The sequence below is a fragment of the Cryptotermes secundus genome, unplaced genomic scaffold (genome assembly GCF_002891405.2).
Source record: "Cryptotermes secundus unplaced genomic scaffold, Csec_1.0 scaffold1927, whole genome shotgun sequence".
Classification (NCBI taxonomy): Eukaryota; Metazoa; Arthropoda; class Insecta; order Blattodea; family Kalotermitidae; genus Cryptotermes; species Cryptotermes secundus.
Genome location: NW_019726269.1, coordinates 227,685 through 242,283, shown reverse-complemented (window position 1 = coordinate 242,283; position 14,599 = coordinate 227,685). Strand labels below are relative to the sequence as shown.

The 14,599-nt window shown below is 43.7% G+C and overlaps 1 protein-coding gene across 2 annotated transcripts in view; it reads right to left on the bottom strand.

The window, feature by feature from the left end:
* Window positions 1-14,599, bottom strand: part of LOC111864168 — a 132,508-nt gene that overhangs the window by 81,689 nt on the left and 36,220 nt on the right. For both annotated transcript variants that reach the window (XM_023851229.2, XM_023851230.2), the window contains exon 3: window positions 1,874-1,977. In XM_023851229.2, the coding sequence (XP_023706997.1) occupies window positions 1,874-1,977 (104 nt within the window). The remainder of the gene's footprint in view (window positions 1-1,873; window positions 1,978-14,599) is intronic.

Sequence of the window (14,599 nt, the reverse complement as noted above, 5' to 3'; positions counted from 1 at the left end):
CTAGATGACAGATGCGGACGAATGTGGAGCAGTCGGCAGAATGAGAATTGACAGGGAAACCGAAGTACTTGAAGAAAACCTGCCCTACTGCCACTTTGTCCACCACAAATCCCACATGACCTGACTCGGGCTCGAACTCGGCGACTAACCGTATGAGCTATGGCTCGGCCCTTTTGTTTTGTTTAGTTAAAGACGAATTCTTCGCAGAAAACCAAAGTAAGTCACGCTGATAGGAAGAAGTTTACGCGTTTGTATCGTGGAGCACTGAAAATTCGGCGTCACAGTTCGGCATGAATATTAAGAACAAATTGAGAAGTAATTTTTGTAATTACAGAAACGTAGCCTTTACGTCACTTATGTTTTCAAGCCCGCTTTTTGGTGTGTGCTACTGCTCGGAACATTCCCTGTCTGCATCAGCTAGAGAAACGTTAATTGGATAACCTACTGTCACTGCCTTGTATAATAAAACATAAAAAAGCCTGCGGAAAATTTGTACTTGGCGTTGTTTTCAGTTTACAAAACAGAATAAATTGGCAATCTGCACATCATAAGCTTCTTTGTGTGCCTGACGTATAAGCACCGGTAGTTCAGTCGTGTTTCTGACATTCAGACGTCAGATTGATGAGTACTATATGTCCTTTCTGTGCCATGGTATAATCGTATTTTATATTTCCTCTTTTCAAACTGAAAATAGACAGTATAAATAAAGCGCGTATTGTTGTTTCAACCCTTTGAAACCAGAATTAATCCAAATTCTATTTAAGAATTCAGTTCCTATCTCACAGAAAGCATATTGTGCTTCTGGTGAACCGATCTTGTGGAGGAAAATATCGCTTCCATCTTAGGCTGGGGCCACACGAGCGCACGAAGTACGTCCGTTGCAACGAAAGTACTTTATAACGGACGTTGCTGAGGACACCACACAGTTGCTGAATGCGATGCGTAGTTTTTTGTCTGCAATGGAGCCAGAAGAGAGCGTAGCATTCGCCTCTCTTGTTTATTTCTACAACGGACGTCACGAAGTTCGTTACAACGGACGCATTTTGTGCGCTCGTGTGGCCCCAGCCTTAAGGGTTGTAGACAAAACCAAGCAAGAAACTAGCATGGACCAGGCACCATTAAAACCTCTTCCCCGAAACGTCAGCTGACTTTTCGCTGGATTACACGACGATGTATCTTAGAAGATATTTTCTTTTCTCTCTCCTCTCTCGCTCCCACTTTGGAGCGCAGGGCTGATTTCTCAGTTTCTTGATCATTTATACACACGGTAGGACTCCTTGGACGGGCGATCAGCTTGAGCTATCTCGGGGCCCGAGCGGCGTATATGCTCGTAGTTACCGCTGTGCTTAGGGGCTTACTAATACGGACTAGGACTGACAAATGACAGACCCGACCTCTCGTCAGAGAGGGGGGCCCCAAATTGACAGGACAGTAACTTTCACAAAGAAGAAAACACCAAGACAGACAGACTGACTGACAGTCAGTCGCAGTGACTTTGACTTTGGCAACTCAAGGCCTGGATGTTTGTTTGTGCGTCTATTTTGTGTTTGTGTTGTTCTATGTGTAGGTAGCGGCCTTGCGACGGGCTGGTCACTCGTCCAAGGAGTCCTACCGTCTCTGTATAGGATTAAGAAAGTGAAGAAGAGGCCAGGCCCCTACAAAGGGCTGTAAAGCCGTTAATGAATGAAATTATAACTGATAGAATGGAAACGTAAGAAGTTACTTGTCATTTTACCTTCCGCTATTCTGACAACGTAAATGAAAACATTAAAATTTAAGTACTTAACATTTCGTTATTCATGCAGAAATAGACGAACATATTCGAATTTGTTGAATATTTGACCTGCCCCTATTCAGAAAGAGAATCACTCACGATTTATGCAGGCATACTTGATGAACACCACGCCAGGCCCCCACTCTTCCGCCGCTTTGTAGTCTGACGTCAGGCGGAAACTGCAGTGGTTCACCCCCGAACACCTGTAATGCACCACACGATACGTCGTAATCAGAAAACTAGTATAGATCTTTCGCCGGCAGTTTCTTATTGCCATACGAGCCGTACTGAGAAGACGCCTTGTTTTTTGGCACGTTTATAACCAAAACTTTAAAAGACAATAACACATTTCAACGAAAATGTGTACAACATAGAACCAATTCAATATAATTTCATAAACATACGCTTGTGAATTTGTAAGTATTTGTTGGAAGGAACTTGGTGTAACAGGCGCCTATCAATTAAACCTTCCTATACTGTGGATGGAATAATTTAATTAAACTCTCATCTCTTTGTGTGCTAATTTAACGACCCGGAAGGTAATTACAAAGTTAGGGCGAGTACAAGAGAGAACAATATACTTACAAAAAATAATAAATTAAGGCGGTTTATATAAAGAGGGGAAAGTTGTCCCTGTGCTTAGCTAATTAAGCACTACGCCATGAAAGCATATGGGAGAGTGGATGTATAGATCTACATTTGCTTGACCTTGACACTAGTTGTAAGTGAGTGGTCAGCTTCATGGCCCGGCCGTTTTACCCCCGGTGAAAGAGCCCACCCGTACCCATTATATAGGAAGTTGGTTGGACCCTAGAGCCGGTCTGGACGACGTGGAGAAGCGAAAATTCTTGACTCTACCAGGGTTCAAACTCCGACCCCTTGGTCGTCCACCCCGTAACCAGTCGCTATACCTACTGAGCTATCCCAGCTCCGGGCAGTTTATATAATTTAGTTAAATTCAATTCCAAGTTACGTGCATATTTAGTAATACGTAATCATAAAGCGGCATGTTGCCCAGTAATCTTCGCTATGCGATGTGCGTAATTACAGCTAATTACTAAATATACTGTCAAAGTTACGAGAGGTTAAATTATTCAGGCATGCAGAATATTCCATTCTCATTTCCGGACAATTTGTAGAGTTAAACTGTGAACTCATAAGTGTTATTTTATTGCACTTCTAAAAAATTTCATCAACAAAACCTCATTATTTCACATTAATACCTTCTACAACTAGGTCTGTCAAGTAATTTCTTTCCTTTGGGCTTTCTGACCGAAGTGCTATATGCAATTCCCATCTCTTATGCTTGCTACATTAATACCTTCTACAACTAGGTCTGTCAAGTAATTTCTTTCCTTTGGGCTTTCTGACCGAAGTGCTATATGCAATTCCCATCTCTTATGCTTGCTGCATGCCTCGCGTTTCTCGTCTTCGCTGTAATAGTACATATAAAACAAAAACGCCGTGGTTTTAGTCCGTAAGCGAATTATACCGACCGAGCGACCGTCGCTTGTCGGCGAAGTTAGTGCCAACTTTAGCGGATAGAGGGTGTTGTGTGGTCAGCGCAACGATTTCCCATGGCCGTTAATTTCAGTTTATAAAAAATATAAACTATGCAACTACTCATTATATGATATTCTCGATTCTCCTTTTGTTTTCTCTGTCTTAGGTCCAAATATTTATCAGTAATATACAGTAGCTTCCATTTCTTTGTGTTGTAACTTCATGAATTTCTTTTACTCTGTTCTATATATAGACGAAAATCATGTACTTCCGATAACGGTCTAACTTTAAATCTCTTTCCGTTACACGCGAGGGCACGGCATCTAACTTCCCTTGGAAACGGCAGCAGATTGATGCCCGAGCTGCCTTACAAACACGCAACCGAAGCACGTGACCACTTCTCCCCAGTTTTTGACGTCCGATCTCTTTGTTGATAAGGAAGGAAGTGGCCCCACTTTTACCAAATTCTGAACATTTCAAAACATTTCATAAAGTGTAATCTTCGCCAAGTATAACTATAATGATCAAGTCAAGGAGGATGAGATGGGCAGGGCATGTAACATGCATAGGGGAGAAGAGCAATGTATATAGGAGTTTGGTGGGAGTGCCAGAAGGAAAGAGATCACTAGGAAGACCTAGTCGTAGGATTTTTTTATTGCTAGTGGGGTGGGACTAAGTCCCTTGCACTGCGGCCACTTCTGGCCTATTGTACCAGCCCCAGATGATAGGTGAGGGTGATTGTGGAGCAATTGGTGGAATGAAGATTTGCAAGGGAAACCGAAGTAGGCGGAGAAACCTGCCCAAGCGCCACTTTGTCCACCACAAATCCCACTTGACCAGACCCGGGATCGAACCCGGGCCGCCGCAGTAGGAAGCTAGCGACTAACCGCTTGAGCTATGGCGCGGCCTAGTCGTAGGTTGGAAGATAGTATCAAAAAGGATATTAGAGAGATAGGATGGAATGGTATGGATTGGATTAATCTAGCTCAGGATATGAACCAGTAGGTCACCCTTGTGAACTCGGTAATTAATGTTCAGTTTCCACAAGATTTGGGGAAATTCTAGAGTGACTGACTGGCGGCTTCCCAACAAGGGCTGAGCTCCATGGAGCTACTAGTTAATATATATATATGTGTGTGTGTGTGTGTGTGTGAAGATAACAAGAATCCTGTCAGTTGAACATGAACTAACTTCAAGTGGACAGCCCCGCTAACACTACTCCGTACAGGACGCTGAAGGTGTTGGTAAACTGTCATACAGACACAGTTTGAAATGTAATACATTAAAACATTCGTTCTAAATGGTTTAAGATTATTAATTATAAGTAATAATACGTGTAGTTTACGCAAGTTCTGTATTAACTATTTTACCACATTTTCGAACTACCAATACGACGGTCGCTGAAAATATTAAGATCCAATTGTATCAAAAATCCAGATTCTGTTCTGTAATATAATTTGGTCATTATTTTATGACACTCTGTACATGTGCGAATATCCTGTTATTTTTAAGATTTCAGGTTTTCACGTCTTTGACTATGAAGAATGCCGTTTTCTGGGATATGGCGCCGTGTAGATCTTCGGTATACCGACGTTTAAGAGGAACGTATTGCATACACCTTCAGGGTAGAAAAATTCGCGAGCNTTCTTATATTTTTCTTCTACCCTGAAGGTGGAGCGATACGTTCCTCCGAAACGTCGATCCATACAAGCTCTACACGGCGCCACATCCCAGAAGACGGCATTCTTCATCCTCTTACTGGCTTCCAGTTGATATTCGCCTCAGATGTGTTTCGGTTTAATATTCGGCAATGTTGCCCTTTTACTAAATCCTTACATCGAACCAGCAGCCACACAGTTGAGTCTGTCAGGGAGAAAGCATTTCCGATTAATGTGTATATCGGGAAGGAAGAGTTAAATCTCTCAAGACGAAACTTTTCCGGAGAAGAGTTATATCTCTCAAGGGGGAAACATCTGTTTCCGAAAGCAGGAACATGCACTTTTCGCGTTCGGTTCGATAGCGTGATGACACAGAACTGAAGGGGAAGAGGTGGCAATATGCCAATTGTTCACTGTGTGTGACAAATGTTTTGAAAATCTCTAGTGAGTCATATTATAAATTGTCTTTCGCGAGCGTGGTGTTTCAACAATGAAACAGACCCGCTCCTAAAACACAGCTAGACTCAACACACAGATAGGTTTGCTTCACTTGAATTAAATACATTTTGGCCCTTGTACTGATAATCACTTATTCCTAATTCAGACGTTAATCCCATAACTGAATTTTATTTTTGTCTCGTGCTAAATCCTCACTTTTACGATCTGCATTTACTTAAATGTATCGCCTGTCTTATTGTTTTGTAGCCACGTTGTGTGCGGGTCTAGTGGTTCGTGTTGTAAGTTTAAGGGGTGAAACTAAGGGAATGGGGAGGAAATGGGGGGGTCGTAGCGACGTCTGAATTATTGATAGACGCCCCCGTCGCGTCGCATGATAGACGGATCATCAAGTTAGAGGGGTTATACTTGCTAGAATGGTTGCTTGTGCGGTGACGGAGGGAAGCCTGCAAGTAAATAAGTTAGCAAGCTAGCCTCCAGAATACAGGAGTCGGTGAAAATCGAAAATGGAACACATATATTATTCATAGAACACTAAATATAATGTTTCTGTTGAACGTCTGACCTATGAGACGCAAGTCGTCTTTTTAGAGTCTGTTGCGTAACTGTTTAGGGTTTTCGCTGACACCAGGCGCATTCCTTTGAGAAGTGGTCGCGTTGACGTACTGGGTACTGAGTGCAGCAGTAAACTACTTCGTTTGTTACGTCAGTAATATTACCAACGAAAATTCTGTTGCAAAATCTGTGATATTTGCTCTGTAAAACAACACGCCAACCTCTTTAGAAATTACATGGCCAGTAATAACACGCCAATATTTTGAACAGTTTGATGACTGGAGGCACTAGAAAGGATTTATGAGAGTTAAGAGTCACATGACGGTCAGCATTAACATTACGGACATCTGGGATGTGACGCCTTCATAATTTTACCCAGAAGATGACAGCAGCAAGTGTCTCCGAAACGTTAGTACATAGATACTAGACTACACCGCTTCATATGACTTGAGTGGCATTCAGACCTGCGGCAGAAGTACCAGCTTTCAGGACCAGTCCTCCCACAGCAGGCTTTTTGTTTGGTTATGGCTACCTGTTCGCTTAGGCGGCATATTCATGATCTGTTTACACAGTTTCCAGTCTGGTTATGTGGCAAGCGCCCATCTTGCAGTATGTCTATTTAGAAGAGAGCATAATCCAGGTTACTAATGCAATGAAGCTATAGGTTTCTTCATTGTCCGCCGTTCTTCGCTAAAATGTACATGGAATATACAGAATGTCCCAGGAGGTAAGGTTAATATTATGGGAGGTCATAGTATCGGTAATTCTAAGCAAAAAAGTGTATACATACATGTGTCCTATTCCGAACGGTTTCCGAGACAGGGCTATTTCACTGTACAGACGAGCAACACGCCATGTCCTCACACGAGTTGCACCGAGATAGAGCTATTTCACTGTGCAGTACACTGTACACTGTACAGACGAGCAACACGCCATGTCCTCACACGAGTTGCACCGAGATAGAGCTATTTCACTGTGCAGTACACTGTACACTGTACAGACGAGCAACACGCCATGCCCTCACACGAGTTTGCAAAGAGCATTGATGTTTACGGTGGAATTTTCGGAAATGTATTATACTAGGTAAACTGTACTAACTTTGTCGCTTGAACAATAAATACCGGTATTAGATACAGTATGTAATATCTCTTTCCTATCAACGGTTTTGGAACTGTACAGTGAAATATCTCTATCTCGGAAACCGTTCGGAATAAGACAGACGTACGTATACAATTCTTTGATTAGAATGACCGACACTATGACCTGTCAGAATACTGACATTTCCTCATGGCACACCCTGTATATCTCTGCAGCAATAATCGAGTTTTCAATATGTGAAACCTACTCAATACTTCACATGCCATTCTATGTTTCTTCCTCCCTATACACCCTTGGTATTCTTCTTACACTAACACGGCTTCAGTCGAAACGCTATTACCTTATCTGCACATGGAAGGCCAACGGTTCAGTTTCTAGGCCGACAGTCTTTAATTTCATTTCCAATAATTCGGTTCAGCCCTTTTAGACAACCTTCACATTATGCTGGATCGCTTCCACACAGCGAAAGGATTAGTTCAGAGGCAAAACTCTGGACTCGTATTAAGGAGGTGGTCTGTTCGAATTTCTACCCAGATACCAGCTGTCTTGAGTCTTTTTAGTGTTTTTACTCAGTCCGTGGTGGTAAATGTCGGGATATCACCTCGATTATGCCACAGTCACTTCCTCCGAGCCCCATTTCAACTCATCGTTCCTCTGTATGATGTAGCTATTGACAGCTTAATACGATAAATTACCTCACTCACTCACTCACGGAGATGAGTCCTTCTTGAGAAGTCGCTAATTATGCAGCTGCTCAAGAATATCCCAGCATTTTATGGAATCCGAAAGTTCATTACCGCGTTCACAAGAGCCCTCCATTGGCGCATAGGGCTGATTTCTCAGTTTAATTGATCATTCTTTTTAAGACGGGAGGACTCCTTGGACGGGTGATCAGCTCGTCGCAAGGCTTCTACCTAAACACAGGACAACACAAGCACAAAATAAACGCATACATACACCAAATATCCATGCCTTGTGTGGGATTCAAAGCCACGATCCCGGCTTCCGAACGAGCGAAGATAGTACATGCCTTAGACCGTGACTGGCAAGAAATATATTAATGCTTACATTATTATTATCTACTCGTAGGTCTCTTTAAGTGTGATTTTTTTCTCAAGCCTTCCTACTAAAGTGTATTTGTTATCTACATCATGCATGATAAATGCCCAGCTCACTTTGATAATACTGGTGAAAAGTACAAATTATGAAGCTCATCATTATACAGTCATCTCATGACAAACTTTCGAACCGAGCAGTTCCATAATGTAAACCAAATGTATCATAAAAGGAGCGTACTTGGAAGCTGATCTGGTGTTCTGTCCTTTCATGGCATGGATCACCCTGTATATAAGTCGACACTGAAACCGAAGGAAGATAAGCCGTGAATATTGGAATGTGTCCTTCTGTTAGTTTTGCAGAGGGGTACCAGCGTCTGAAAGAGAGAGAGATAAACTGCGGCCTCCTTATGCAGAGCGAAAGAAACTTCGATTTATGCCAGACTTCCACAGCGCTACAACAGCGAGGACCGTAATCTTAAAATTCAAGTATTAGGGCAGCATCACAATGGCTGTTTCGGAACATGACGTTGAATAATTTGTGTCGATGTTTGTAGGATATGAGACGTCACGTTCCACATGCTAGCCTGATGCGGCAACATGAGAACATAGCTGAACATAAACCTCAGCGGAATAAGAGGCTCAAATGAAAGAGCTTCTCATATGTTACCGCCTTAATATATGACAGCCATGAGAACAGGTCTCTGTGCGCGGAACGGAGAGCAGTTTTCTGGGAGCACAGCCGCCTCAACTATTTTCTGTGGTTTTAAATGTTACATTTTCTTATTACAAGGATCGTATTTTGGGAGCCGGCATAGTTTAGTCGGTATATTGACCGGATACGGGCTCAACGTCCGGGGTTCGATTCCCCGGCAAAGGCATATTTTTCCCTTCTCCATAATGTCCAGACCGGCTCCAGGGCTCACCCAGCCTCCTATCTACAGGGTACCGGGTGTTCATTCGGGGGGGTGGGGTTATAGTGGCCGGCCGCAGAGTGAAGCTAACCTCTCACAACCATCTAGTGAAAATGTCAAGAATGGTTCAGCTACATGTCCCGTTCGTCTTCATGGCATCGTGCTTGCTTAATTAAGCACAGGGACAAATTTACTCGTAATAGCATATTACACATTCATCTGACATTTTGGTGGAATTTAAATACCAGACACAAGGATGCTGAAGGAATTAAATTTGCTTCGTTGTAATTCCGTGAGCTGAATTCCAGTCCCTGATACTTCTTTAACGCACTCCATGTTACGGACGAGATTTCTTACTCAGGCACTCCAGCCACTTCTCTCAATAACTTCGGCCTTTAGCAACGTAAGTTAAATAACATGTATCTTGACTTTGCGTTCATAATTCAAAATGTTTATAAAGTTTCAGCTATGCAAATTAAGTTCAAGTTGGACGAGTGATCAGCTCGTCGCAAGGCCTCTACTTAAGCACAGGGTAACACAAACACAGAATAAACACATACATAACCAAATATCCATCCATGCCTTGTCTGGGATTTCAACCCACGATCCCGGCTTCGGAGTTAGCGAAGACAGTACATCTGCTCGGCTACCGTGACCGGCAAGTTTAAGTTACCATGGATAAATTGTAGGCCTACAAGCAAAAGAAAGAGCTTTGATGCAATAAATTCAGCATACGAAGAGTTAAAATACATTAATTTGTAACACTGCTAACGCATTGCATTCTGCCTGCTTAACTAGCGTTCTGTTTTAGAGAGCTTAACTCTTCAGATGTGCTGGAAACTGTCTGATTAAGGAAGGGCTGGAGGAAAGATAAGTTTTTTTTATTGCTAGTGGGGTGGGACTAAGTCCCTTGTACTGCGGCCACTTCTGGCCTCTTGTACCAGCCACAGATGATAGGTGAGGGTGATTGTGGAGCAATTGGTGGAATGAAGATTGGCAGGGGAAACCGAAGTATTCGGAGAAAAACCGCACCAGCGCCACTTTGTCCACCACAAATCCCACTTTACCAGACCCGGGATCGAACCCAGGCCGCCGCGATGGGAAGCCAGCCACTAACCGCTTGAGCTATGGCGCGGCCAAGGAATGATAATACTCCCCTTTACTCATGTGTTGCAGAGTCACCTGCCGCCACTTTGCAGGCGAAATAATTGTTTCGTGCATTTATATCACACTGATCTTGACGTGAAATTTAAGGATCTCTAACTCCAACATCCCTTCCTGAAAATATGATCTCTTTTAAGTACGTCCACCCAAGAAATTCCCCTCCTTTTATGAAACCCGAAGGTTCATCACCGTGTCAACAAGAGCCCGCCGCTGGAAGAATTTAAATTGTGTTCACGGGTAATGAAATAGCCACTTCATAAAAATCAACTTTGAACTGCTCTACGGAAAGTCGATATAGCAGACGCAAAAGGTGCCTCAACAGGCTGGATGTCCGGCGTTTGGTATCACGCAGGGGCATGCATATTCTCTTACACTGCCGGACCCAACCAGTATCCTGTCCAGTGTGTACCGAAAGCTTTCATCCTGTCGTAAAAGCGGATAGAACGTGGAGCTGCACATTCATTTCCGTCCAGTAGCATCTCATGAAGATAATGAATAAATGGATATATTATTCGACTCACTCACTCACTCATGGGGCTGAGCCCTTCTTGAGAAGCCGCCAATTGTGCACATACTCAAGAACTTCCCAGCATTTTAAGGAACCAAAATGTTCATTACCGTGTTCACAAGAGCCCTCCACGGCTTCCAATCCTGAGCCAGATCAATCCAACCCATTCCATCATATCTCTCTTAAGATCATTTTTAATATTGTTCACCCACCTACGTCTTGGTATTCCCAGTGGACTCTTTCTTTCTGACTTCCCCGCTAATATCCTATATGCATTCCTCCTCTCCCCCATTCGTGCTACATATCCTGCCCATCTCCTCCTTGACCTGGTCATTCTAATTATACTTGCGAGTATGTTATTAGAAATTTATTTATATTTATTTATTTTGCCTAGCCGTAATGAGAGGATTGTGTTCAAGTTAAGGCAAAGCTGTCCCTATGCTTAACTAATTAAGCACTGCGCCATGAAGACGTATAGGGGAGTGGATGTATAGGTCCACGTATTTTTGTTCTCGGTACAAGTTGGAGGTGAGTGGTCAGCTTCACGCTTCGGGTGCTTTACCCCCAAGGAAAGAGCTGTGCATACCCATAGGATAGGAGGCTGGGTAGTCGTCAGAACCAATATGGACGACGTGGCGAGGAGAAAAATCTCGCCCTTACCGAGACTCGAACTCCGATCCCTTGGCCGTTGAGCCCGTAGGCAGTCGCTATGCAGACTGCGCTAACTCCTGGAAGTTGTGACCATGGTTGTGTAACTCAATAGCCTGATGACCCAGCTTCGTCTGATTCTGCTCTGTAATTGAACCAGAGCCACCAGCATAACCACAAAGTTGTGGAAACTTGGGTTCCACTTTGTTGGCCACGTAGACCACATGCAGGGCTTGTAAGGAGGTGTATGGCGACCCTGCTGAATTGGCTTGGGCGCAGTGAGTTACCTAGAAATGTTCTCAGTAAACATAGAACTACAAGGAAGTAAAAACGAAGCAGATAAAGAACAAATGTAAGGTTACACAGGGAGCTCTAGACAGATGGATTTACTGGAATTTCAAGATGATCAAGTGACAAATCAACTTCGTAAATTTATGAACATACTTTCCGAAAGCACGTACCTCTGACTGGATTCTGAATTATAATTATCAGTAAAAGAAGCGTAGAGGACACATTTCACACAGAATGAATAATTCTTCTTTATTTAATGTCACATATTTGCGACAGAATCATCCTGATTCGCAAATATCAAAATTTTCCACTGTATTGTGAACACACATCAAGATGTTTACTTGGACAAAACAATAACAGTCCTGGCTACGGTACATGGGAACCGCCGCTAGTGCCAACTTTTGCGGATAGAGGTTGTAACATGGACAGCGCAACGGATCCCCACGGCCGTTAATCTCGGTTTTCTAGACCGGAGCCGCTATTTCCTAGAAATAGCTCCTCAGTTATCCTCACGAGACTGAGTGGACACCGTTCCGGACCCACTAGTTCTCAGAAAAATCTCGTAGCGCCGGGAATCGAACCCTGACCCTTGGATCTGTAGCCAGGAACTCTGACCACTAGACCACAGAGGCGGTCGTTATATTGGAATAATATTATGTGTAAATTTCATAGTATTGTCACGTCTTTTGGTTGTGTGTGACTATTAGACGGCATATGGTTTGGGTAATTGGATTTATTCACCACTTATACACACCACACCTAGCCACAACGATATCGCTAATCTCTACATTTTACACTTCACCACAGCACTCGCTAAACATTTTCCAGCATGCTGTATCTTAACCAGCCGTTCTTTGGCATAGCCACAACGATATCGCTAATCTCTACATTTTACACTTCACCACAACACTCGCATGCTGGAACGTTCCTTTGGCAACGGCTTCTAACAGCTTCCCATGCTAATGTCGTTCCTTCATCGTACAGAACGGTTTGCCAGCTATCTACTGCGGAACACATACTCCAATTCTCTGCCACAACTGCCAACTGCAAGCTACCAATTCCTGAGACTCAGTTCTCTTCGATTACCGATCCCCAACTAACTCGCTCAATAATTATCAGCTCGCCTGGGTTGCTCTTATATAACCCTGGAAAGAACCCAAGAGAAAACACCGGTTCCTAGCAATCCCTCTATTGTTGCTTGAGTATTCATTGCCGCGGGATCATATTTACCCAGCCGTTGATTAACAACGGACGTTTCTTGATTCATATTGTCGCGTATTGGGCGTATAACGCGACAAATAACTTCACGCCGTATTTGATATAGCGAATTTTATTTCACATTCGCACTTACAATCACACAATTGACAGTTTTAGAACTACTGCTATCTGCAGTATCACAAATACTACACTCCAAATGCCACAATACAACTGACTGGTTGCTGGCTAACTCGGAACTAACTCGGAGGTAGCTCGAGGACTGACTCGNACCCGCGGTACCCTTGGTGACGTCATCGCTGTTGACTCGCGTTGCATAGCGACCAGGATGCTAGGACTCGGCTAACTTCGGCTCACTTCGGCTTCGCTCGGCGCATGACGGCTGGCGGGGGGAGGGGAGGGGCGTCATCCATAGCTCAACATGTCACAATATATTTCATAGCAACGGCTGTGCTTATTGCAGTATCTGTGGATGTCCTCTGTTAGGTTCACACTAGGAAAGGAAAAGTTACATTTGTGTAGGTCGCGCCATAGCTCAAGCGGTTAGTCGCTGGCTTCCACCGCGGCGGCCCGGGTTCGATCCTGGGTCTAGTCAAGTGGGATTTGTGGTGGACAAAGTGGCACTGGAGCAGGTCTTCTCCGAGTACTTCGGTTTCCCCTGCCAATCTTGATTCCACCAATTGCTCCACAATCACCCCCACCTATCATCTGGGGCTGGTAAGGTAGGCCAGAAGTGGCTGCAGTACAAGGGACTTAGTCCCACCCCACTAGCAATAAAAAGAAATACATTTGTGTATCTCATTGAGCAAGCGTGTTTCTATTTCTGATGATTAAGCCCATACCGCCTTCACTTCCTTTATGTGTGGCAGACATATTGAAGAGCATCTCAGTTATTAGAGCCGTACTTTGTACGAAGTGTAACTGTTGAGTTTCCTGACACTCAGTGAGATTACGAAAGGTTTCCTTGTGTTGAGTGGGGCGCTTACAGAGCGACATGTCAATAAGGGAAATGGAAATGAAAGAAGAAGGCGAATACGAGAACATTAAAACGAGTTATGCAGAAAGGAGCGGAAAAAGAATCGATAAATAAAGAAGGAAGTAGGAGGTTGAATGTGTCTTGAAGCCAGTCCAGCAATAAACGTTGCATGAGAAACTGTCCAGACTTCCTTTGTCACGGAGCTGTCATTTCGAAGGTTCTACTGCGTTTGTCTAACTAGGTCCCTGTGTACGTTCAAAAATATAAAACGTAAAAAAAGGTAAAGCCATCCCTGTAGCGGGCCGTGGAGACCCATAGGGTTGTGAGATGTCGATACTCCAATATTTTCAAGACAACCGGCTCACAGGTAGCGGTGAGGTCAGTTTATGTGCCAGCTGTCCTTTACCCCCAGGAAGATTCCTTTTATTCAGTTCTGTTAGAGGCTGAGTCGACCCCAAGGCCAGAGTGCGGCTGAAAGGATCAAGTCAATTTACAATTTCAGCGAGTCCATCGGAATCGAATCCGCGACCTTTCAGTTTATAACAGTGCCTCGACCAACTACGCTACCGCAAGGTTCACGAATATAGTTCACATATTGTCTAGTGTCCATTTGTTATTATGAGAGTTGACAGCTGTTTATTGATTTCTTTACTCTTGGGGTGGGGTGAGACTCAGTCCACTTGGTACGGCGGCCACTACTGGGCCTATTGTACCAGCCCTGGATGATAGATGAGTGTGGATCAGTCGGTGGAATGAGAACTGGCAGAGAAACTGGAGTACTCGG